Source organism: Leuciscus leuciscus (genome assembly GCF_965113295.1).
Source record: "Leuciscus leuciscus genome assembly, chromosome: 9".
NCBI lineage: Eukaryota > Metazoa > Chordata > Actinopteri > Cypriniformes > Leuciscidae > Leuciscus > Leuciscus leuciscus.
Window position 1 is genome coordinate 19,878,474 of NC_138733.1, and position 27,670 is coordinate 19,906,143.

A 27,670-nucleotide genomic window follows, 5' to 3' on the forward strand; every position below is an offset into this window, starting at 1 on the left:
ATCAGGCATTATAGGAGAAAACTCAGAGCTGTTATCTAAAAAGAGATTGTCCCGTACTTGCTCTGCCACAGCAGCAGCAGCAATAAAAGCAGCAGCAGCAGATCTATTCCACCAAGACCAAACATACAACATTGTCATACCCATTACCATGCCAATCACTCCGAGAGTTTTCATGTATATGTATATGTATATGTATATATATATATATATATATATCAACGCATTCTCATCCTAGGGCGTCATATACTGACGCTTTTGACATTTCGTCTACATCCAACGCACATGGCACCCTTTAGCGTCAATATGACACGCGCAGAGCTTTGTTTGGTTATGGGTAGGTTTAGGTCTGGGGTAGGGTTAGGGTTAGACCGCTAGGAGGCGCCTTCTGGCCCATATCTATCTGAGTCTCATATTGACGCTAAAGGGTGCCATGTGCGTTGGATGTAGACGAAATGTCAAAAGCGTCAGTATATGATGCCTTGGGATGAGATCGGGCTGATATATATATATATACATCATATTAAAAGTATCTTTATAATTTTTAAATAATTATTCATGTATTTTATAATTATTCTCACAAAGTGAAACAATCACACTCCTTTTCACTAGCAGAGAGAACTCTACTAAGCACATGCTGAGCGCTAGCTTGTTTGGGATGGAATACACTTAAGTGTGTTACAGTTTCCCCATGTAGTTGTAATTGGTTCAAAAACTTTGGTGTGTTGCCAACCAGTGGGTACTGGGGCCAGAGGTGAACTAACACTTTGGCGTGTGGTAATTCAGATGCTTTTTTTCCACATAACTCCCGCCGCGCGTCTCAACCATTTACTAAATTAGCTGGTATATAGGGTTTACTCTGTGTACCTGACAGAGTTAATGCCTGATTTGCATAATTCCCTTAGTGATTCAAATATTAAAACAACACAGACGGTGTGTGCAAATACAGGAGGCTGTTATTGTTTTATTTGTGTTTAATATTTTTTCAACCTTTGTTTGCTGTCATTTGATGTGGATTTGATATGCTTTCCCTGCAGAAACCCTTTTTCTTTCTCAGATAAAGCTGTTGCTAGGAACGTTTTTTTTTTTTCTAAGCTCAAATACATATTCTTTTGCCTCTGAAACTGGGTTCACTTTCCGTTCACTCTATAAAATCTTCTTTCTGTGATGCTATCTGCAGTGTTTTTCAAAAGCCACATTATGCTTGAATTGAATCCTCGAGAAAAATCATGTGAGCCTTTACCGACCCATATTGTCTCTTAGAGCCCATCTTAGAAAAAAGGAAGAGCAAAGTATTATTAATCTATATGGGTGCAATATCAGTATGATATGGAGTGGATACTGTATCACTGCATCTTAAAGAAAAGAGAGTCCTCACATTCAGCATCTGAATCTATGCTCACTGTAATCAATGATGGCGATAAAGTGCTTTTTCAGAAAACATGGAGAAATAAGATTGCAGAAACAGTTTCATGATGAAACCTCAGGCACGCCATCTTCTGCGGACAGACCACTTTTATTGTGTTCAAGAAGAAGCAAATAGCCTTTATTCGTACAGCAATTGGAAATGTTCATAAATATAAAATGTGAGGCGCTATCCTCATGTAATGTGCAGCCTCTGTGAACAATTTCTGTGACCGCTATCAGGCAGAGCTGGTTCTGTCTGGACTATCTTCAGTCTCAGTCACCCACCCCTGTAAAGCCATTCAAAAATCAAGAGAGACATAAGAGGGAGTATAGGGGACCAATCAGTTACCAAACTCACTTTTTGGGATTGTATGATAAATGCCAACACACAATTCCAATTTTTCTTCACTTTCTGAACAAAAAGCTTTGAGATTTGATTTGAAGTAAGATTGACTTCAATGTGTTTGCTTTCCAAACGCACCAAACCAGACTGCCGCCATGCTATATTTGTAAAATGGATTTCATCAGCTGACAGCCTTCCAAGAAAACAAATAGAATCAAATCTGCTGCAGATCCCAGACTGATGAGGAATGTTGCATTTGGAAGGCTTGACACTCAAAGTGCCCTTAATCTCACTGTCTGCGCTATTAAACGGAAAGTTTCTTTCTCTGATGTGACCCACAGATTTTATGGAATCATTCAAGCTCGGAAGAGAGGATTGCTTGGCCTGATAACAGCACTCACTCAGTTGATTGATGCCCGAGCTCCATTTCTGAGATTGATGGCGATACGCCAGGACCGGTCCTGTGTGTTCACATTAACCTCGCTCCTCTTCCTCAATCGCTTCCTCCCTCTTTCCAGAAGTTTTGCTAATAATGAATTATTAAATGTAAATATGTAGTCGCTCCGTTTTCTGTCACTCAATCTAGAAGACTAGAGGCTAGCTGAAAAGGAATTGTTTAAATCACAATTTTATTTATTGCTCATTTGTAGTTTCTACATTATGTGATATGTGATCTAATGATTTTTTTATTAACAAAGTTCTGGAGGAGCATGTTCAGATAATTAATCTAATTAACACGGGAAGAACACATTCATTTAATCAACTTAATTAGCATCAGGAGGTATATACAGTATACAGCAGACTTACCTCTGTTCTATGACAGTTTTCCAGCATCCCTCCACCGCCTCATCTCCTCACTTCTAACTATTCCTATCCCAACCTGGAATGGGGGGAGTACTCTGGGTTCAGGCCAAAGCTTGGAGCCCTCTCCTCGGACAAGCACGCCAAATACTTTATGCGCCAAGCACGCATAACCTTTACTCTGTTTAATTATATGTATGTTTAACTGTAATGCGACATAAACAGCTAAACTGTTTACTTTCTAAGTGAAAACTTAAAGAATGAGAAATGTTTAACTTGACCTTTATAGCTTCAGTATAATATTGTGATTTATGCCAGAGCTCCTTTTCTCATATAGATGGCGATGCCCGGTCCTTTGTGTGCACAATTAACTTTCTCTTCCACAATTCCTTTTCCTCCATCTTTTCATATATTCTGCTAATAATGGATTATGAAGCATAATGTATAATCACTCCTTTTTCCTTGACTCAACCATCAATCAGACCAGAGGCTAGTTATGGGCGACACGTAATGACCCAAAACCATTGACTTCTCTTGCCCAGTGCGCAGACCTATTAATTGAATCCAGAAGGTTTGTTTATTACCTTGCTTCCGTTCTTTGAAACCGTCTGTCTAATATGCAACTGGCCCATGAAATGCTGCTCTTTAATAAGCCTAGTTTGAGAGAAAGTGTCCGGCTGCAATACTTGAGTGCCTCCAGCAGGCTGTAAGCGATGGAAATTTGCATTTATATTGTGCCTTTCTGCATAACCACCGCAGCGGTGTCAGTGCGGGGCATGACGGTAACATGCGTGGATGATTCAACCAGTTAATGAACAAAATGGAAGGATTTGCATTTATAGAGTGTCAGACTCTGGGCCAAAGCGGTTGCTCTTTGTGCCATGGCTTCGTCAGGTCCAAGGTGCGAACATCCATCAGCAAATACAGCGTGTGGCTTTTATGGACATACAAATGAGGTGAAGGACGCTTATCGTGTTATTTGGATGCATATGAGCGGCTCGCATTAATAGGGTTCAGGTTTATTTGAAGTGTCGGAACATGGCCATTGACGTTCCCCCTCGTCTGACAGGCCGCAAGACCCAGCTGTTGCTGTACTCAGGCCAGCTGGAGCGTGGCCACTGGGCACATCAAAAATCAGGGATGCAGGACCAGACAAGCAGGTAAAAAAAGAGAAGAAAGTGTTGCCATGGCAATGCGAAAGACTGAAAAGTATCGTCAGCTCTTCAGATTGCCACTCAAAGCATCGGAGTGGAGAGAGTCAGATTTACTGGTGAAAATGAAACACTCTCTCCAGTCAACCAGTCTGCGCTAAACAAATCATAAGTACAACAGAACCACTTTAGTGTCTGTCTTGTCACAACGTGTTTTTTTTTTGTTTTTTTTGCAGTTATAACAAAAAGTGATTTTGAAAAGCTTTTTTATGGCCGGTTTCATTCTGCAGTGACTGGTTATGTATGAGGTGACACTGTTCTGTTAAATTTATGCAAAGTGTTTGAAAATGGCAGTAACATACTCGACCAACATGCCCACTAGCAAATCTGTATCTCAGTGGATAATAGTGAGCACTGCAAATGTTTATTGAATTATGGTGGGATGAAATGTTTACGAAGCCTTTATTTTGACAACAGATTGCCTCTTAAATCTTTTCAATCTTTGGGCAGCATGAGAAAACAAACCGATAAATTTGGAACTTTGTATTTTGGAGGGCTCACATTAGTCACAGAGCCCCATGTGTCCAAACTGTGTTTCCTTCCAATTTTGGGATATCGCATTAAAAGACGCTGGATGAAAACAGCAAGATGCGCATAAAATCTTAAAACGTACATAAAAATTGTTTTCGCTAAAGTGAGGAGGATAATTTTTTATCCAATAAGAATATATGCACATAAACTACAGTTTTCCAGATAAATTCCTCGTGTTGCAACAAAAATACATCAAACAATCATATGATTGGATAACTGGACTGTCCAGCGGACTGATCTCATTGCACTCCATCTCAAATGTAGTTTTAGTTATTCTGAAAGGCCTGAGCCAAAGTCAGTCCTCAAATTGATTTGGTATTACGAGAGCATTCCCAAAAGTCCGGCATCCACCCCCGAACGCAAGATAACATGACAGCGTTTGTTATTGCAATTCGTCTGCACGCTGGCGCAAGTCATTTATTGTGTAGGAAAAAGGTTGCAGCAACTTCCATTTTTATTATTAACACTTTCTTAATTATTATTAATAAGTAACAGTTTCTCAAGAAGTGATTATTTTGTTCTCTTGAACACATGGGGCCCTATTTTAACGATCTGAAACGCAAGTATCAAGCGCGAAACGCAAGTAACTTTGTGGGCGGGTCTTAGGCGCTGTTGCTATTTTACCGGTGGGATAAATGACTCTTGCGCCCGACGCAAATCTAAAATGGGTTGGTCTGAATTCATTATTCATAGGTGTGATTTGGGCGTAACGTGAAATAAACCAATAAGAGTGACATCTCACATTCCCTTTAAAGGTGAACTAAGTACTAGCCTCTGGTATCTGAGAGTCGCCAACGAGTTTTTCGACAGTGTTGTCAAATATCTATTCCGAAGATTTAGGGGGAGCTCTATAGAGAAACCTGCGAGCAAAAAGCGAGAATACAGCGAAGAAATTCCGGAAACTGCATAGCTCTGCTTTAAGAGCAGATGCGCTTGTTCCATGGCGGATTGCTATTATAACGGCGGATTTGCCAGGCGCGCGCCAGGAGCGGTTCACAGCCGAGGAGACCGACTTTCTCGTCAGGGCCGTAAAACACAGAGAAGTGACATTGGGGATGGGAGAAACCCACCCAAATTAGCTTCGGTTAAACAGGTGTATAAAAAATTGGGTTTGAAATTGAAATGTGTAAGCTAGATTTATGCCTATTTTTTCACATCTTCATGGACACAACAATGATCTCCCTCGTGTGTTAATATTTTTCCTTGTAATAATGTATGGTTTTCTAAAAATGAGAACTGCTGCGTCTGTGTGTAGATGAGATAAGCAAAAAGTGCATGTGCATTGTGCACATGCTAGATTGATTATGGCCAAGCATGCGCCCTTAAAATAGCATATGAATAACATGCGCAACACGCCACATAGGAAAATAGGAATGATACATGCGTCGGTGTACAAAGTCAATTGTGCTTGGTGCAAGATAGGGCCCATGGGATGGAAATGGATTGATTATTCACAAATGTTTTATGTAATATTCCAGTTTTTCACAATTAAGTTAAATTAAGTTAATTTGGAAACATAGCGCGGGTGACTTGCCAACTCAAACAATCTTTTGTCACACTTTTGAAAATTGTGTGTCGAATGATATAGAAGTGCTCTGAGAGCGTGTTTAGATGCATGTGCCGATGGTGATGCCAATGATGTCTTCACAGGAGAATCCGTATGTAATGCTGAGAGCCAATCACCAGGAACTAGAAGGGAACGAGCGCTACGAGGGCTTCTGCGTGGACATGCTGAAGGAGTTGGCAGATATCCTGAAGTTCAAGTACCGTATCCGGCTAGTTGGGGATGGCGTTTACGGAGTGCCGGGCGCCAATGGCACCTGGACGGGCATGGTAGGAGAGCTCATCAGCAGGGTGAGTGACATCACAAGGAAATTTGTTATACTGAGGGGTTAAATTGGATTCCGGTGTCATGCATTATCCCCCTTCTTTGCTGCCTAATCAAAATCATAGTGTGTTATTGTAAAATATTGTTGTAGCTAAACAAAAAAGCTTTTCTTACTTGTGCACCATTCTATGATGTTTTATAGTATAAATAGTGTGAGTACTGAAAATTCTAAAAAGAGAAAGTCTATTTTACAAAAATAATTGTGATGCACTTAATTAACCGAAAAAACAAAGTGTGGAATGCTGGACTCTTCATGCACTCAACTGTCGCAGCTTTAATTACATAGCAGAGGGGGAGGGGTGATCAGACTCCAACGATGAATGACAAAATCACCTTATAAAATTCATACACTACATGGTTGAGTGCATAAGTACATAGGTTATAAGTGCATAGTGTATAGTGCGTCATTTAGGACATAACTAAAGTAAGGGAAATGTTTAATTTGACCATTTTTAACTGGTCATATGATTTGTGATGATAACATACACAAATTAAAATATCATGATTCTAAACTTCATAATCAAATATTATGTAATATATAATTTAAAAGGATAAGCTAAGCTGGTAACCAAAGGATGAAAACAGCAAGAATGGGAAAATTTGACAAATTTGGGGTAATTTGAAAAGCTAAATTAGGTTTAACTATTAGCTTGCTAATTGTAGGATCATTTAAAAAGAAAGGCATAACAGTTTAAGTTGACCATTTTTTAGCTTTTGACCATTTTTAGATTTGTTATTTAAATAAATTTGGGGTCTGTGCATGAAATGTGCATGCGTTCCAGGTCGGAATGCCTGTTTTTGTTTTGGTCTGTGTGATCTGCCTATTTACCCAATAGTATTTTGATACCCCGGGTTGCCAGTTGGCAGAAAGCCTTAGAAGCCAGCAAATGAACTGGTTCAGAGATCACAGATTCTACCTGACCTAAATAGCCTCAGCATTTCCTCTCATTCCTTACATATTCAAAACATATATATTTGCTGATCAACTTACAGTGTAAGGCTCGTCGCTTTCCACTTTCAATTGCACTCATTCCTTTTGCTCGGCCTCAATCTGGCAACTCGCGTGAGCGCCGAGCCTGAGGAGGAGGTGGCGAAGGAAACAACTATCTCCAATATTTTGAATTTGGACTGCAGTACAATTTCAACAGCTAGCTGTAAAAATGTCCTATAGTACTGCGCCTTTAACTTATTTTCATGATTAAGAATAAATACAGCTTAAGGCGATTTACTGTTATTTCTAATCTGGCAATGTATACAATACACATAAAAAGATGCTTCAGACAGTTGAATGGCTTTGCTGAGAAACAGGGATAAATCATTATTGCCACTTTGTTTGTCCTAGTGGCTTGTCATATTTTACCTGGGGAACCAGAATCACCACCAGATTTTAAAAGGTTCCCCTACTCCGAAATCCCAGTTTAACCTCTGGATATACTGTCACCTGAAACAGGCATTTCCATTGAATTACATTCAAAGTTGCTGAGAATACATAGAATGAAACAATCTGCTTCCTCTTGTTTTATCCTGGAATTATTAATTCTCAAATGCTCATTTCAATAATTCATTAAAAAAGGAAGCCTTAAAGCCAGACTAAAAATTGTTTTACTTGCATCCAAACAGGTGATGCAGATTAACCAACAATAATCATGTTTATGCCTCCAACCCATTTACAGTTCCCTCGTCCTAATGAATTTCAATTAGCCCATCTGATCCCATAACAGACACTCATAGATGTGTTTAAAAAGACTCTGTGAAATCCTATTCTGACAGCCACTAACAGTTGATGAGATGGAAATCTTGCATGCTGCAAATTCTGTTTAGCTACGAACGCTTGCCCTTTTCGGCGGAAATGTTATTTATTTAAAAACAGTTGCAGCTTTACGGCGTGCTGCTGATTTATTTGTCCGTTTTTTGGCAGGCACCGCAGGGAGCAAAGTAAATTTTCGGAAATGAACAAAAAGGCCACGGTGATATTCATATATTTCCACGGGAAAGGGTCATAAACCAGAGCACTTGTCTGCAGCCTATGTTCTCGCTACAAAAACGAGAACGCTTTGAGAAGTTATCTGTCTTAATTCCACAAGCTAATGGAGGGCAAAGCCATTAGGGAAATAAAGAAAGAAGTGCCTAATCTTATTATTGTCTCAATTTGTTCTCTCAAAGTATGCTCTATACAGCTGACCTTGAGAGTGGCCAATGAGTCTAATTGTATGCTATAGTGTCTGTAGACAGTAGAGGGTGATGGGGGGCAACCGAAGGAGATGAAGCGCTACCCCGTTCTTCTGACAGCACGCTCTTTACCTCTTCGGTTCTCATGAGGGACTTTTTGTAATGCTTTATCCTGTTATTTATTTCATAAAAACATGGGTGTCAATTTCAGTAAGTATTTTTACTTGTTTACTGTAGTAAAGTTTTTGTTGTTTTTTTAAGTATCAGTACTTATTTTGGGAAACTGAACCTGATTAATTGGTTCACAAAACACACTGAACGATTCATTTGTGAATCGGACAGATCCGATTGCAGCTGTTCTCGAGTCAACAACTCACTGATTCAATGATCCGGACAAAATGAGCCAAGAAACGAAAAATCGTCAGAGCTTGAATGTGCTTAGGTCACGACTGTCAGTTATTTGTGAAGTAAATCTGCGGCAAAAGGGGAGCTGTTTAAGCCCATTGAAATGCTTGAATGTGGACATGTCCGCATTTGTATGTGACCATCTGTATGGTGATTTTAGGTAAAATAATCTGAATTAATATCCATCAATCTTACCCGCTGCTGTAGAAGTTTCAAATGATATAAAACGATATGTTTGCAATATATATAAAGTTTGCTTATTTGCATATTAAATGTCTCCACTTAAATGTTTGCTTATAGTCCCCCAGCTCAGCCGCCATGTGTTGGAATTCACCCCGGTGAACGAGAGGGTCGGTTCCCTGCACCTACGGGCCGAACGGCAGTGCAGAGTACCCGGCCCTCTTGGTGTCTCTGGGAGGGGTGCTGGAAAGTGTTCCGACAAGGTACTCCGTCGTTCTACTGGGGACTTCACACCCACGTGGGCAGCGACAGTGACACCTGGAGGGGCGTGATTGGGAGGAACGGCCCTCCTGATCTGAACCCGAGTGGTGTTCTGTTATTGGACTTCTGTGCTACTCACAGCTTGTCCATAACAAACACCATGTTCAAGCATAAGGGTGTCCATCAGTGCACGTGGCACCAGGACACCCTAGGCCGGAGGTCGATGATCGACTTTGTGGTCATTTCATCCGAAAATCATTTCATTTGGCCGAGTCCCCTGTCAGAGAGATCTTCAACTCCCACCTCTGGCGGAGCTTCGACCGGATCCCAAGGGAGTCTGGAGACACTGAGTCCGAGTGGACCATGTTCTCCACCTCCATTGTCGACGCGGCCTTTCTGAGCTGTGGCCGTAAGGTCTCCGTTGCCTGTCGAGGTGGCAATCCCAGAACCTGGTGGTGGACATCAGAAGTAAGGGATGCCGTCAAGCTGAAGAAGAAGTCCTATCAGGCCTGGCTGGCTTGTCGGACTCCTGAGGCAGCTGACGGTTACCGGCAGGCCAAGCGGACTACAGCCCGAGTGGTTGTGGAGGAAAAAAATCGAGCGAAAAAAATATATAAATCTAACACTCAAAGTCTTCAATTATATATAGTAACATTTATTTGGTATGTTAATTTAGCCAGCTTTTCTGTTTACATGCTAACTGTAAGTTAAAAAAATAAAATAATTTATTGAATATGTGCATCTTAACATATACATAGTGTTATATAATAAAAAAAATTGTTTGATTTATGTATTGTGCAGGTTATTTATTTCTAAACAGCACAAATAATTTAATAACTCCGCTAATATATATTCCCGCTAATCATTTGGTGGTCCTTCCATGTGGTTAAAATTTTAATGAAGGATGGGATTTTGCACAAAAGCAGCTCACTTTCTGCCTGAAATATGGACTCTTAATCCCAAAGGGGCCATGGTGGTCTTGCTTTATAATGTTCTTGAAACTCTTGTAAAACTAAAAGCAGTGCAGTAGTACACAAAGGTGGCAAAGGAGCCGAGCTGTCAGGCTTTTCTAGTGCGTCAGATGAAGAATACGCCTCAGAGGGAATTTGAAATGCCACACTGGGAACTTAAGTCAATGTTTTATTCAGTAGTGATAGAGTTGACATTGCCGCCTTCTCTCATTTTTTGGGGGCATCACTTTTTGATTGAGTCAAAGCTGAAGGGGAGGATGGAGCGCAGGAAGAATATCATACTGCATTATTTATTATTTAGAGTCTCTGTCTCATAATTTTCCTCTCTGTGCAGTCCAGTCATCAATATTAATATGTAACGAGATGTCAAATATTTGAGCGGCAGTTATTGTCCTTGTTTCTGTTACGAACGACATCTGTTTGAGGGATCTCTGTTCAGCGGGGACCGCGTAATTTCCTTGTTTGTGTGTCAGCGTGATGTTTTGTTGTGTGAAGTGAAGTGTGCATGAGTTTGTGAAGAGCTGTGGGCCACAGCTGAACTATGGAGAGCACTTGAAGATTAGTGCATCTGCAAGCTGTTATTGTAGAAAGAATCTTCAGGGAACGTGTGCGAGAGTTTGTCACTTTTGCTACTGTGAATGTGAAGTACATGACGAGATAACTGGCTTTATAATTAGTAGACTGTTGCAGTGTTATTGTAGTGAACTAAAGCTAAAACCATAAAATACCTGATACTTAAATTGCTCAATGATCTCAATGATACTAAAATAACACTGGACTGTTGTCAGTTTTATTTATTTTTCTCTGCTTTCCTCCTCTTCTAATCTGTTCTCTCATTAGCTGTGTGCTGAAAGATCTGCGCAAGCAACAGATCCGATCGCCATCGCGCTAATGGTTGATAAATCTCACCCCTCTCGGATCTCGAATCACGTGTCTGACATTCCTAATTCGGCTTTTGGGGGTTAACAAGCCTCTCCTGCCACTTTCAAGGTTTCAGGCTAGAGGCTAAAACTTCACATTATAACCTGGTATCTGTTCTCCGGAGATTCTCTCTCATTTAAAGCAGAGCTCCAATATCCCATCATTCCTCCTCCTGGAGAGGACAAAGAGCAGTGGAGGGTAAGAGTGTGTCCCGCAGGACCGAAAAATTCCTTGCAGATGCACTTTTCAGTGTTGTTTGATTAGTGGGATCCGGCCACAGCATCATGCCCGGCAGCACTGGATGCTGTGTCAAGTGATTTGTCATGACAGTCTACCCGGTTTCTGTGTTCATGTTCCATCACACACAACTCGGCTTTGCCCTTCAGTATTCCCCAAAATACAGGTATTTAGACTGCAAGCAGTTGTTACCAGTTGTATAAAGACAGGTCATGGTAGCTTAAAGTGGTTAAGCTGGTTTGTTGCTGGTTTGAGGTCTACCTGCTCTATTCATCTTAATTAAAATGGGCTACAGGGTTGTCATTCAGGTCCTCATACTGGATATATTTTGATAAATAAAAAGGGGGGAGGGGGGAATCAGTGACAGGAGGCTTTTTTTTATTTTAGAAATAACATTTTAACTTAAAGTTCTAATAATTATATTACAATTATAACATTTCTAAACATTATAATAATTATATTTAACAATTATTTTTGATCAGTGTTATTTTAATATAATTTATAAACCATTATAGTATTTATTCATATTTTGATTAATATTTTTCATATTCATTTTAGTTATTTTTTTTATATATTTTTATTTCTCTTTAGTTTATTTTAATTTCAGTTTTAGTCATTTTAGCACTAAACCTAAAAAATATTTGATTTCAGTTAAAGTTAAAATGTTGCCTAATTTTCTATATGTTTCAGCTTAATTTCAATTAACCTTTCTTTGTTCTTTGTTAACAATAACACTATTGATAAATAAGTTTAAAATTCTCTTGGCATAAGTATCTGAGGGGCCAGATGCCCCCTTACTTGAACCAGCAAGAAACCATGAATGTAATCTGAATTTGATTATTATTTTATTTTTTGTCCCAGAAACGCACTGACGGCTGCAATTATTTTGCTTGTGTTTCAGAAGGCTGACTTGGCTGTGGCCGCCCTGACCATCACGGCTGAGAGGGAGAAGGTCATTGATTTCTCCAAACCCTTCATGACTCTGGGAATCAGCATCATGTACCGAGTACACATAGTAAGTTCCTCCTCCATCCACTACTTCCCTGACCTCGCAGCATTAAAGATCAACAATCGGCATCCTCTAATGGCCTGTGAGGGAGCGCGTGGGAAATAAATAGAGAAATACTTTGGGGCAGAGAGCTCTGAGCGTTTGCCTTGCTGTAGCAGATGGTGTGCTGTGGTGTGAAAAGCTGATAAATGTAGTGCTTTCCTTCCCAATTTCAGATTCTCCTTATTGTGACTTGTATCTAATTCACACCAATAACACCCCGAGCTCTTGCACACAGCAACACTGAAAATCCAATAGCTCTTTTATTTTTAAAGGCCTGTGCGCCATTAATCAAAGCCCCTCCCCAAACCCAAGGTGACATGCTGATCTCTCTGTTGGCTAAGTGCCGGATGAAGCCGCTCTGTGCAGCGTGTGCAAACATTAATGTGGTTTCCCAATAGGGCATTTATACACACACACACACACCATCACACCCCTCCCCCCGGTTCTGCTCGTGCTGCTAATAGTTGCTCCTGTGTGTCTGTAGCATTATTTTATTCTTTGTCCATTTATAAAACTTAGTTAAAGTTAATCTGTGAAAATATGGCTAATTTAAAGTTGCATTCCGTCACTTTCTTGGGTTAAAAATTATCCCAAATAAATTTTTGAGCAAGTACATAACCAGCCAGTGTTCAAAACTATCTGCTTGCCTTAGCTCGATTCAAAACGGTAAGCTTGTAATAATGTTTTTAATTCCAGTGGTACTGGTGGATTTCCGCGGGAAATTCGAGCATGTCTTTGCGTCATTACGTTACATCTGTACACATAAAGAAGGTGTCTCGGCTAGTAGGCTATATTGCATGTGAGGATGTTGGAGGTGGAGATTTATAGCCTTTTCTCACAGCACTTGATATAATTAAACTTATCAATTTGATGGCGGATCCAGAAAGGTTCAAACGACAATCAGCAGTGACAACTGGAGATTCGCCCGTTGTAAAATGCAAAAGACTTCGTTAGGACTTCGGAGTGGCCACAGAAAAAAAGAGAATGGATCCAGGCCCATGCGAAAACCAGGATAAATATCGGAAGGGCATTAAATGTAGTCACGCAATGCTGATGTTGTTAACATTAACAATTTGAGAACAAAGTATAATTTGCACGGTTTGACGTGATATAAGCGATCGTTAGATTTAATCAGCGTGATTTACTGCATTCCTTTTTTTTCCTTAGTTTGTCAGAACAAAAGTGGATGTTACTTGTTCAGATGATATTTTCCGGTGAAAATTATTATGTTTGTCATACTTCCAAAAAGTAGAATCTGTGATTCCGAATGACAGTATTCACACCGGTGCAGTGTTAAATTTAATGTCCCCAACTAAGCAAGCCAAGCCAATGGCAACAAAGGTGGAAAAAGGCGACAGTGGCAAGGAACCAAAACTCCATCAGGTGGCAGAATGGAGAAAAAAAAACCTTGGGAAAACCCAAGCTCAGTCGGAGGGCCAATTCTCCTCTGGCCAATGAACGAACAAGTGTATGATTATGATTCAGGCAGCATTATAGGTCAGAAGTTTTTATGTGGCTAATTGAGCAAAGTGCTTCCATATATTGTATTATTAGTAGTATTAGTTCAAGAATAAAAGAAAAATATCGGATTGATATCGGTATCGGCAAATAGCCAAAGCTGCGGTATCGGTATCGTATCGGAAGTAAAAAAGTGGTATTGGGACATCCCTAGACACAACACATCTAGGTTATAATCTGTAATCATATCATTAACAATAAGTGCTTTTGAAGTAAAGGATCGAATATTCAGCAACCCGATGTCAGCGTCTGTAACGTAAGAAGGCAATAGGATCCAAATGCGAGTGAATGAAACAGTTTATTAGACAACAGTTCAGAAACAGAGTAGAAGATGCAGGTCAGACATGTCGGGACAAAGCTGGAAAGTCACTTAGTAACGCAGGGACGCAATGGGCCGAATGAAGTCTGGGCAGATCCAGTTGGTACTCCAGAGGCATAGAAAACGAGATACAAAACGATCCAGGAAACGGTGAACCAGAGAAGCACAGAAACTCTCGATGTGATCCCAGGAGAGCCTCAAATGATCTGACAAAGACAGGACGAAATCACAGACAATAAATAGGACGCTACATGAGAAACAGCTGGTGCTGATCAGCTCATCAGCAGCGAGAACAAGCCACGCCCACACACACACACTCATACACACACAGAGGGAGGGCGAGTCAGTGAACCCATGAACCGTGACACCCGAGGTTTATCATTTGTACATCTGTATTATATCTATTTTTTATTTGTTGAACATCGATAAAAATGTTACCCCTAAATGGGTTTGGGAGGTTTTTGTATTTCTTAATTCAGGGAACAGGTGAAAGAGTCTCTATGTGATGGGATTTATCTTTATCTGACCTCAGTGACGAGAGAGAGCTAGCAGACAGTCGGTTTAGCCAGTCTGTCTGCTTCCTGACCTGAGTCCCAATTCATGTTTGAGCTCTAAGACTATGTGCCATATTACTAGAGAGAAGAGCGGCACCATCCCAGAAGGGATGAATACCATCTCTTTTCAACAGGTCAGGTCTGCCCCAAAAACTTTTCCAATTGTCTATGAACCCTATATTATTTTGCGGACACCACTTAGACAGCCAGCCATTGAGTGAGGATAGTCTACTAAGTATCTCATCACTCCGGCGAACAGGAAGGTGGCCAGAGCAAATTACAGTGCCTGACATCGTACTTAAGAGTTCACACACCTCTTTAACGTTAAGTGATCTCCAACTGGCGAAGTCGAACATCATTAGTGCCGACGTGAATAATAATCTAATTACCATTACCAGCACTTTTAAATTTGCTTTGATGTCAGGCGCTCTGGCTCCCGGCAAACATGTGACTATGGTGGCTGGTGTCTTTATTTTCACGTACTGTGTAATAGAATCACCAATAACTAGGGCACAGCAGGATTCTCAGTGGGTGTTTCACTGAGTGGGGAGAACCTGTTTAATGTTGTAATCTGAACGGAAGAGTGGTGTTTTGTCCCACGACTACAGTGTCTCACGGTCACCCAGTTTCCCTGCTGCATGGGCTCTACAGCCGGAACCGAACAATGTACAGAGTTCACTAAGCTAGTCGCATCCAAAGCAGTATCTAAAGCCCTTGCATTCTTACTATCCTCGATTAAAGTTTGGATGTGTGTCTCTAGTTTTGAAATATTCTCCGTCAGCCTGACTATCTCCCTGCATTTATCACATGTGTAGTCCTCACCACTGACAGAGAAGGCTATACTATACATGTGACACGAAGTGCAAGTGACAATAACAGGAGAAGACATTACTCACCGTGTTTGTTGACTGATCCTACTCACCACAGTTGTTTGATGGACTCGTAAAAGGCGTTAGCGCACACGAGACTGCAAGCACGGATGGCAGGTTAACAGGCTAGCGAGATACTAGCGTGTTGTGCTAGCGATAACGATTTAGATAAAAGCTAGCGATGTTAGATATTGTGATAGGCAATATTAGACAATATCTAATATATGTTGATGAGTAAGTTATATTTGTTATACACTGCTATGTCAGCCCACAACTGACACAGCAGTGATGGTGGACTTATCAGAGAACAATACACATTTCACATGGTCTACAGCCCAAGATTTGCACTGTTGGTACCCAACGAAACCGACATTTTGTATTGACATGAGTGACCAAAGTTCTGTCTATAGCAGCCCAACCATGAATATTGACACTGTGAAGCTCCCGACAAAAAGTTATGGTGGAAACAGGCGAGTCGAGGTGTGTATTTTATTCTGCAGTGAGTTGGGCAGCTGTGGTTTTAGGTTTTTTGGATACAATCCGGCTTAATACCTGGACATCTCTTTGAGACAGCTTCCTCTTGTGTCGACAGTTACTCCTGTTGGATGTAGTTTGCCCTACGTGGTTGTATGCCGACATTACCCTGGATACCGTGGCTCTCACCACAAAGACTTGCTGTCCTGGTCACAGATGAGCCAGCGAGACGCGCACTAAAAATGTCCATGTTTCCAATTATGTTGTGTGGATTGCAATATTTTATGCACAGGTGTGCTATTGCTCTGCTAATTCAACCTTCACACTCGGCTCTTACTGATGGAATTCAAGCGGACCGCGAATATATGTGTGAAACATCCAACATTATAATGGCCAGTGTTTCAGTTTCAGTTGAGCTGACTAAAGTTCCGGTGCTCCTGCCCAGAATAATCTCTTCTCACTCATCCATACCCCACAGCCATGGCGCTCTCAATATTTGGATGCTTGTGCGTGCACTTGTTTAGGTTTAATCCACTTACTATTGATCCAGCAGGCTTTGATTTCTACGAGGACCCCCATAGCTTATTTCAAACTTTAAATGAAATCCTCTGCTTGATCAATAGCAATGGCAAATGGAATAAAATGTGGCCTTCAGCCCTGTTTTAATTACATGTTTGGAGGTACAGTGGGTTATCCATCGCAGCGTGTAATTGGACGCAGTGGTAGACATGAACGTATGGAACGTGCCGTTTTGTTTGTGTATAAAAATGTGAGTGCAGCGAGTTGGAAGAGTTGAAATAAACACACAAATGCATTCAAATCTTTCTCTCCTCGTCTTGTGTGGTGTATGCAGGGAGGGAGAGAGTCTAGGTGTGGTTGAGGATGAAATAACTAATTCGTGCAACAAGTTAATTAGATGGTACAGTTAGCACTGGCAAGATCATCCGCTGCCCCAAAGGAGCAGCACTCCGTTGTGTGCATTATGAGATGAAGGGTATCCATGTGTGTACATGGAGAGAAAAAAAGAGCCACTGAGAAGAGTCATAACATAAAGAAGTCAATGCACTTTTTTTCACTGAAGCATTCCAGCTGTGACAAGACCATATTCCCACTGGCCACATGTTTTTCAAGTTGTGAGCGGCTGTGAAGAACCTCTGTGCCTCTACGGCATTGAGACCTCTTGACTCACGACTGAGCGTTTGTCTTGCAGCAGTTCGCTTGGTTTCATGACGTACTTTAGATTTAAAATAATGCATCTTGCTGTTTCCAGCTATGTGTGTTTACAATCCGCCACGGTTGCATAGTTCTAGTCTACAGCAGGACGATTTTTGAATCTGGACATTTTCAGTGACAGATGATGAAATATTGTGAATGTTACCGCGCAGAGCGTCTTTCAGCGGAATTCAATGGAACATTAAGTTTTCAAATCTTTTCAGCCCAAGTCGATCTGACAGTGGCTGGTAAACATGCGCTGACAGTATATCACTGTTTCTCTTCCTGTAGCAGACGCTTCACTAAAGCAAACAGCAAATCACAAGAGAGACTATTTAAGAGTTTATGATCAGGACACCGCGCACTTAGGTGTGTGGGACAGAAAAGAGAGACCTGATGAACCCGTGTATAACCATTTACATGTTTTTATTAAATGCATGTTTAATCACCATTTTATGGAAGTCCATTTCAGTCTTTGAGTAAATCCTTGTATCTAACAATGTAACTTTCTTATTTCTTACAGTGTAACTTTTGACTTTATATATTTGACTATTTGTCTTAATTTGTGACTTTATTATAGTTGTAACATCTTACAATGTAACTCACATTTTCTGACTTTGTATCTTTATATTTCATTTTAATTGTATCTTTATATTTCATAATGTGACTTTGTCTTTTTCATAGTTTCATAATTTGATTTTATATCTTACAGTTGCAACTTTATTTCTTTGTGTGACTTATTTTAAGCTTGATCTCACAATGACCTGTTTTATTTTTTACTTTGAGGCAGAAACAAGCTTCCATACTATTTTGTGTCATTGTTTCTTGGAAATTTGATTTAGTTTAGTATTTGATATTGGCTTTGACACCATATACTTGAGCTGATCATGTTCTCCAGAATGGTTTGAAAATGATCCAAAGAGCATTTTGTGCTTCAGTGGAAGCAAGAACATCTTACCATCACATGGTCAAGGTCTTGACATTTCTTCTTATTATCAATGTTAAACAGTTGTGTTGCTTAATATTTTTGTGGATACCATGATGATTTGTTTCAGGATTCTTAGATGAATACAAAGTTCAAAAGAACATTTATGTAATAGAGAAATGTTTGTCCTCATCAAGTCTTTACAGTCATGTTTGATTAATCCAAAGCATCTTTGCAGATAAAAATGTCTGACCCCAAACTTTTGAATGGTAATGTATTTGATCTTGAAGTTCAGAATCCCAAATAGCATTTCTTTGTTTTACACCCTTTCGAAATCCTAAAATGGCAAAATTACTAAATCAAACCCGTATGAGGTGTTAAACAAAAGTAAAATCAATTTGCAGTCATTGAATGGTGAAATGTAATTATCATTAAAGTATGAAACATCACAGATGAATGAAACGCCGCTAATGAGAAAGCCAGCAGTGGTTTTATTTATTATTCAGGAAGTGAATGCCCTACATTTGGAAAATGAAGGGGGAAAAAATCAGAAAATTCAAACTCAAGATCAATCATGTTACCGCCAAAAGGCATGTTTAATTGTTTTAATAAACTGACAGCTTTAAAAAGTAGAGAGAGGTAATCTCTCTTCCCATGAACAACTCTCTGTGCTGAACATTGTTACCAGAAGCCGTGATAAGTACAAATGCTGAATATCTTAGGAGCAACATGGTAAGACCACTCATGTAATAACAGCTCTGCAGTCTCCTCTGTAATTTAATATGTTGTGTAGTGCAAAATGTTAATGAGGACCTGGTTAACTAGATACGAGGGAACCCTGATGAGAGAGGCTGGTTGAGGTGGCATGACTGCAGGTTTCTGCGGCTGCTTCTGCATGGTTTTATTTTGACAGCTGGACCAGCAGCGCTTCTCAAAGACAAAACCTTTAGTGCAGCTGTGAGAGAAATTATTTCTTACCTCAAATTCAACAAGCCAGAAGTAAGAAATTGCATAACACCACAGAGACACACCAGAGCCTATGGGGACCCACTCGAGTCGAGCAAGAACTGCCCTATTGCACTGCTGTTCAGTCAAACTGGGGGAGGATTTATCTGTGCTCATTTGTTAAGATTCACTCTAGAGGGTGTTACATGTTCGAAAGGCTGTTAAACTGCGTGTATAACCTGTGTAGCTCACCTCTGAGACAGATGCGCACTAGTAACGTATCTTCTCACTTGTTTTCCAGCAGGTTTTTGCATTGCACAATGTTTATTGTGCTTTTGTTTACACCTTAAAATTTAATTTAGAGACTGTAAACAAAGCAAGTTGCTTCAGCTGGAAGCAGATTGCAGAAACCCAACATCACAGTTAACGTACCCCCCCTCCCTGTGAGCTCTATCCACAAGTCCCCTTCGCTGTAAGTCACGTTACAATTATCCCCTCAGATCTAACACAAGCTCAGTCTGGCACATACAGGCTCCAGGCACGGCCCAATTTTGCCATCCTTCGATGCCAGTTTCCGTAAGTAAGTTTAAAGCAACCTGACTAAGAATAAAACACCTGAACCAGCTTTTTCATGGAGAGCCCATCAGTTTTCTTGTATATCTACCATAGACAGGCTTGGCTCTATTTATTGCTGTATAATTACAGCTTTTAGTGTCCAGCTCAACAGCAATGCCATTCAATTACACTAATATGGAGATGATTGCGGGCACATTAATGAATTTTCAGCCTGGTGCGGAACAGATAGTGGAATAATTACTCATTTCAGCACTATAGTAAACCTGGCTTTTGTAGTCTCAGGCAAAAAAAAACAGCCCAAATGATTTGTTTGCGAGTGTATCCATCGCTGGCACAATTTAGATTTGCCATCTGTAAGACATCTATGCCGTGTAGATAGATTAGCCTTGGTGCTTTCACACTCAGTTTCTTGCTGATAAGAGACTGTTAAGTTGTTGCTGACCACCGATTGTCAAAGTACCTCTTGGAGAGATAATTGGATTTGACTATTGTGTACAGAATCGGCTCCCTAGTTCTGTTCCAGCGGTTATTGGATCTTCTGAGTGTGCCAAAATGGTTAGGAGACATAAAATCAAGCACTTTGTTTGGATCAAGCCAATCAACCGTAAAAGCTTTTAAATGTCTTTAACTTGAAATCTCCTGAATGTTTACTTACTGGAATTGAATGATATAGGCTTATAGGATCTTTGTGATGTTAGTTTTAGAAGTCTTGATGTTGCCTGTGTGTTTTTATAGGGAAGAAGACCGGGGTATTTCTCCTTTTTGGATCCGTTCTCTCCTGGGGTTTGGCTTTTCATGTTGCTGGCGTACCTGGCAGTCAGCTGCGTGCTCTTTTTGGTTGCGAGGTAAATACTCAGCTCCACACTGACACCTGCAGGATCTTAATAGCACCGACACTGTCCTTAAAGGGGTAGCACAGCTAAAAATGGAAAAGAGGCCGTCATTATTTACTTATCCTCATGTCGCTCCTAACCTGAATGACAAGATTTAGAAGAACGTTTAGTCTGCTGTCTTGCATACAATGAATGTGGATGGAGACTTGGGCTGTCAAGCCCCATAAAAGCAACATAAAAGTGGTCTGTATGAATCATGCACAAGTCTTCTTAAGTCATACGGTAGCTTTATGTTAGAAACAGACTGAAATTGAATTAATCATTCACTAAAAGCTTGACTGCTCTGGTCACGTCACCTTAATTTATTTAGCGCTTTTAACAATATAGATTGTTTCAAAGCAGCTTTACAGTGATAATAGGAAATTAAAGTAACAGAGATTGTTTGGCTTTACAACAGCTCTAGAAAAGAGCGTTATCTCCATTCTCACCATTTTCTTTCATTGTATGGAAACGAGTAGCATGGAAATTCTGCTAAGCTTCTCCTTTTGAAAGTCATACAGATTTCAAACAACATGTAGTGCACCTAAACATTTTTTTTTTAAAAAGGTCTTTCAAAACCTGTATGACTTTATTTTTTATTGGAAACAGTTTAAAGATTTTTCCCAGCTGTTTTCTATACAATGAAAGTCAATGGGGACTGGGCCTGTCACCACTCAAAATGGACAAAAAAGCTCCGTAAAAGCAACATAATTGTGAGTCATGCTCTATATTCCAAGTCTTCGGTTGTCAAATAGTAGCTTTATGTCAGAAACAGTCTATTCACTAAAAGTCTTCCTTGAATACACCATTCACTTTCATTGTATAGAAACAAGTAGCTTGGACATTTTGTGTGTGTGTGAGAGAGCTTGCTTTAACACCAAACCATACATTATCCATACAGTAAAACCCAGCACTAAAACTGGAGTGCAAAGATTAGTTTTTAGGAACTTGGAATATTCCTACTGTAAGATCTAATCTTTGCACTCTGATTTTGGGAAGAGATTAGGATTGTTGGATAATAGGAATGTTGTTGTTCCAGGATCAATATCCTTTGTTGGTCCAATGAAACAGTCCTAAACTTAACCCTGAAATCTGATGGTTTGGTCGGAATGCTGGTCTAGGAAAAAAAAAAGGTGTATTTGTAGATATTTAATTTTAAACTCACTTTTTATTCCAGCTTTGCATCGGATCAAAAAAGAAATGACATGTTTTATACTCTTTCACAGTAGACTGCTGATTTTCCCAGCATTCTGCTGGACGACGGGGGTGTTTTGTGTTTTTATTTACTAAAAACATTACCTGTCAGGACATTTTATATAAATTCATCATTGGAGATTTTGTGCATGTGTGTTTTTCTTTGTTTGCATCTCTATAATGTGTATATTTTTAGACATTTTTATTGAATTATGACCTGTGTTAGCTTTTCTGCATTGCTTATGTTCGGCATTTCAACAGAGCTGTAATGTGAGGTTGTCGCACAAAGTCCTGCAGTGCAGTGCATTTTTATTAGTGTCCTGTCAGTCACGGCTAAAGCTTGCATAGCCCCTTCAGGGAACAAAAACCAGGTTACGTGGCCAACAGGGAGCTCTGGTGACTTCATGCTTTGCCAACTGTTAAAATTGTTCTTGGCTCATTTATGTTTACTCATTTTTATCCTTTCTTTTTTGTCGCTCCTTGTGGCACACAGGCTAACACCCTACGAATGGTACAACCCGCACCCCTGCCTGAAGGGGCGCTGTAACCTGCTAATTAACCAGTATTCTCTGGGCAACAGTTTCTGGTTTCCTGTGGGGGGTTTCATGCAGCAAGGCTCCACCATCGCCCCCAGAGCCCTGTCCACTCGCTGCGTCAGTGGAGTATGGTAAGAGCGCACGATAAACAAGTTCTCTCTTCTGAAAAGACCTGCATTGATGGTCAACAACATATGTTGTGTTTGGATCCAGAGGCCCGTTTCAGAAAGGAGGTTAAGTGAAAACTCTGAGTATGTTAACCCTGAAATGAGGGAAACTCTGGGTTTTTGTATTAAATGCTTTATCAAAAAAAATTTTTAACTTAGATTTAAAAACAGATAAAGATGAAGCCAGTCTAATCGAAATGGGCAAGTCATTCTAGATTCTGGGTACCCTGGTAATCCAGAGTTCTCGCGAGAGCACAAGTTGAATTTGCTCAGCGAGTTACTCTGGTGTGGAGTAATGATGCTCATTAAATATGCCCCTCGATCTGAGCTGCACCAATCACATCGGGTTATCTGATTTAGGCGGGCCAGAGGCGAGCTAAACAGATGACGACAGTGCTGTGACGTCGAAGTCATTAGTAAACATTGCAAGATGCCTATGGATGAATACCAGTTGTTTGAAACGGCTTTGGCCGCTACAATGAACAAGTTAGACTTGGCTTTTTATCTAAAACAAGAACAGAAGACGCCGCTCGAATCGTTCCTTTGCAAGAAGGGCATTTTTGCTGTTTTGCCGACCGGATACGGTAGAGTATAATCTACCAGTTAGCTCCCCTGGTAGCTAAGCGTATGGGGCTTGTTGTTGTGATTGGTCGTAGTGTTATCCAATTGCGTGCAGTGAGATTTTCAAATGCATGCTTGGTGCCGCCTAGCCTGGTAATACCAGACTCTGCTACTTCGCTTTGCTTCGTAGAGAGAGTCTGGAGTTCCGTAATAGAAAAACGTTTTCTTTACCGCCTGGGGGCGCTAGTCTGAAGCTTAAAATCATTGGTTACCCGTAAGCCAATCACATAACGTTTGGTTATGGCGTGTGTTATGCGCATGCTCAGCCGCATCTTACTTCCACTGTAAACACATGTATGATGCGAAAACAAAACCATCGAGCGAAATACCGGCGTGAACATGGCTGTGAACGACTTTTGCAGATTATGTGACGTAAATCTACGCATCCACGGTACAATCAGCGTCTACGTCACGGCTCTCAGCCCGCCCTCTGTTCGTTGATTGGCCGGCTGTTTTCAGGCCGGAGGAAAACGGAAAGCTATGACGCGGTCTCAGACTGAGTACAGAAGCGAAATGAAATTGAGCGGAAGTACGAAGTCTGACGTAGTCAGGCTAGGTGCCGCCCCTCGAGCTGGGCGATTTTCTTTTACTGTCTATGGATTTTCATTAGTCAACGCCAGACCATTAATCTTTTAGATTTAGGTCTGGATTTCCAGGCTAGATTCTGGGGGCAACTTCAGAAAATGCACGGTCCCCCCTACACTTCAATCTTGACTTAGGGAAAGACAGGAGTCTCTGATTGGATGACCAGAGTGATCTAATTGGATGGTGCTCAGTCAATAGCGCAGACAGGTAGGGTGGAGCCATACCATTTAAAGATTTTAAAAGTTTAAAATCCACTCTGTATCGCATTGGCAACCAGTGTAAGGAACGTAAGATAGGAGTGATATGATCCCATTTTTTTTGCACCCGTCAGAAGTCTAGCTGCCGCATTTTGGACTAATTGTAATCGTGACATAGCTGAATGACTGATCCCAACGTAAAGAAAATTACAGTAATCCAGTCTTGAAGAAATAAATGCATGGATTACTTTTTCGAAAATTTTAAAAGAAAGAAATGTCTTTACGTTTGATAGAAGTCAGAGCTGGAAAAAGCAGGATTTCACTTCTAAATTTATCTACCTGTCAAATTTCAGAGATTCATCAAACACCACGCCCACATTTCTCACCCAGGGCTTCATACAAGAGATCAAACCATCAAAATTTAGTTTAGGAGCGATAGAGGAATCGGACGGTCCAAATATAACAATTTCCGTTTTACTCTCATTAAAATTCAGAACGTTTAAAGACAACCAGGTCTTTACATCAGTCAAACAGGCCATAACAGGCAGATAAATTTGAGTGTCGTCCGTGTAACAATGGAATGACAGCCCATGTTTTCTAATAATAAAACCAAGTGGAAGCATGTATAAAGAAAAAAGAATTGGGGCCAAAATGGACTCTTTAGGAACCCCACAAGATAACACAGCATTACTAGAGGTATGTTCTCCAATCTTCACTGAGAAGCTTCTGTTAGTAAGATAAGATTTAAACCAGTCCAGTGCACTACCTGTAATGCCTGCATAATGTTCCAAACGGGCAATAAGAACAGCATGATCTACTGTATCAAATGCAGCAGTTAAATCTAAAAGCACAAGAACAGCATAGTCGCCAGACTCACAGGTTTTAAGTACATCATTAAAAACCTTCAACAATGCAGTGTCTATGGAGTGATGTTTTCTAAACCCAGATTGAAAATTTGCATTATCAGCTAGGAAGCTTTGCAGTTGTTGCAGGACTATTTTCTCCAAAATCTTAGTAATAAAAGACAAGTAGGAGATGGGTCTAAAATTGGCTAACACTGTGGGGTCTAGGTTCTGTTTTTCAAGCAAGGGGTTGACTGATGCGTGTTTTAGCAGATCAGGTATAATACCAGTTTCTAAACAGCGATTTAACATGACCAGAAGAAGAGAACCAACAACATCAAGGACTTGTTTGAGGGAAAAAAAGGAGGGATAACATCAGTAGAAGAGCCTGTAGGCTTAAGGTGCTCTACTATTTCTTAAAGATGAGTGCCAGTAATAGGGTTAAACTGACTAAAAACAGCAGTACAACTAGGGGGAGTTGAGGGATCAGAAGAAAAGGGAGTGATTCCCAATCTTAGATCACTTATCTTAACAAAAAACTTCAGAAAGTCCTCACACATAGAAGAAGACACATCAGCTAGCGAGCAGACATGAGGGTTGATAGTAGCATTGATAATATTTAAAAGAGTTTTCGGTCTATGATAGTTTTTATTAATAATTTCAGTAAAATACCTTGATTTGGCTGCTTTTACCGATTTCTGATATTGAGATAGCGAATCTCTTAACATTTCAAAAGAGACCTGAAGTTTATCCCTTTTCCATTTACGCTCAGCTCTTCTACAAATCTGCCTAAGAGAGCATATTGTATCATCTTGCCAAGGCTCAGTTCTTGGTTTAAGATTTAGTGCCTTTAGCGGTGCAACTGAGTCTAAAACGTTTTCACAGATAAAATTAAACCTAGACAGAAGCTCTTCAGCACTCAGATCACAATGACAATCTTCCATTGATAGAGTAACGTCATGGAAAGCTAAAGAAAAGGCATTTCTGGTAGTAGACGTAGTAAGCCAGGAACGGCGAGCATAAGTAATAGATTTTGGAGCATTAAATGCAAAAGGAATTGAAAACTTTGACTTAAACAAAAAATTGACTTATAATCAGAAAAACCATTTTCAAACACCATGAGATAACACTCATAACACTAGTCAAGTGTATGTCCATGATGATGAGTGGGAACATTAGCTAACAGGTCAGCAGCACAACAAATATGAACATTAAAATCTCCTAATATCAAATGTTTGTCATATTTCGGTACGAATTCTCACAGGAAGTCTGCAAACTCAGTTAAAAACTCCTTGTTGTGTTTAGGAGGACGATAAATCACTGCAATCAAAAGAGGCTTATGAAGTTCCAGCGTAAACAGCTGCAATTCAAAGCTGTTATACTCATTAGACGTAATAGAGCGGCAAGAAAACACGTCCTTGTAAATGGAGGCCAATCCTCCACCTCGACCAGTCAAACAAGGAGTATTGAAAAATACGGAGTTTGACGGTAGCACGTAGCAATTCAGAAAAAGGACTTGAATCCCCAGCAGAAAGACACGTTTCAGTTATAAATAAAAAATCCAAGTCTAGAGAAGAAAAGAAATCATTCATGATGAAAGTCTTGTTTACCATAGATCTGGTGTCGATCAAGGCCATTTTTAGCCGTGGCAGGTGCTCGGTGGATATCTTAGACTTCTTAGCCCTAGGTAGCGTGCGAAGATGGTCCGTGCAGACTCCTCCATGGTAAAAGCGAGGAGAGCAGAAACCAGGAAGCTGCACCGCCGCAGTCGGAAACAAGGGTACAATCCAATTTCGTACTGGCTCTAGAGAGCGCCATCAGATGAAGCGGTTCTGGTCAGAGTCTCGCGATGGGTTTTTACTATGGAATTTTTATAATTTTTTTTGTCATATTGTTACATCAGATTTTGTCATATGTTTTATTTCAATAGATATGTTTCCATCCACTTGTTTTTATGCGCTTTTTTGGGGTATTGCATAAAAAACAGCTGGATGGAATCGTCAAGATGCCCATAAATGAAAGATGCGCATAAAAAACGTATGCATTCAGTTGAAGTGGATACATTTTTTATCCAATAAGCATATGTATAAACATATGCATAAACTATGATGGAAACACATTTACCAAATAAATCATTCAATGTGCAACAAAAAACTCACGTGGCTTAACTGGACTAACCTGCAGACCAATTTCATTGCACAGTATCTAAAATGTTGGTTTGGTCATTCTGAAAAGCCTGAGCCAAAGTCATCAGAATGATGTGGGCTGCATCTGAAAGCTTAAAAATTCCAAGGTTGCAAGGCATCAAGGCACGTCCGAATCCAATGTTAGTGTCACTTCCTGTCTCCTGAGATACCTTCATCTGATCGATTTTTTAAGGCAGCATAGACAGTCTGTGATGAAATCAGTTTCGTGAGGTACCTTCATGCACAAACACTGCCTACAAAGTCATTGCCAGATAAGGCAGTGAGGCAACAAGTCAGCTGCCTACGTTTTCAGACGCAGCCTTGATATAATGACCTCCTAGAAATGTGTAACACGAATGCATTCCTTCCTAACATCAGGCATCCAAACACAAGATAACATGACAGCATTTTTTTGCAGACGAGTTTTATCTGTGTGCTCTGAGATGCAAGTAATTTTTGATGGAGGAAAAAAGAGCCACAGTGGCTTCCCAGATTGCAGCAACTTCTTTTTTTATTACAGGTATTTTACGTCAATTTCCTAAGAAGTGACGATTTTGTTCTCTTGAACACATGGGATGGAAATGCTGCTTTATTCGCAAATGTTTTATGCGTTATTCCAATTTTGTGCAAGATCGCAACTCTGGATGGAAACATAGCTAAAAATATTATTTAATTCGTTGACATTGGATTACGAAAACATTTTGG

At 40.2% G+C, this 27,670-nt stretch overlaps 1 protein-coding gene across 1 annotated transcript in view; it reads left to right on the plus strand.

Moving 5' to 3' along the window:
* grik4 (glutamate receptor, ionotropic, kainate 4) overlaps positions 1 to 27,670 on the plus strand; it is a 375,294-nt gene that overhangs the window by 339,506 nt on the left and 8,118 nt on the right. Inside the window, exons 13-16 of the mRNA XM_082179353.1 lie at positions 5,941 to 6,144; positions 12,224 to 12,337; positions 20,501 to 20,610; positions 22,325 to 22,498. Of these exons, the coding sequence (XP_082035479.1) occupies positions 5,941 to 6,144; positions 12,224 to 12,337; positions 20,501 to 20,610; positions 22,325 to 22,498 (602 nt within the window). The remainder of the gene's footprint in view (positions 1 to 5,940; positions 6,145 to 12,223; positions 12,338 to 20,500; positions 20,611 to 22,324; positions 22,499 to 27,670) is intronic.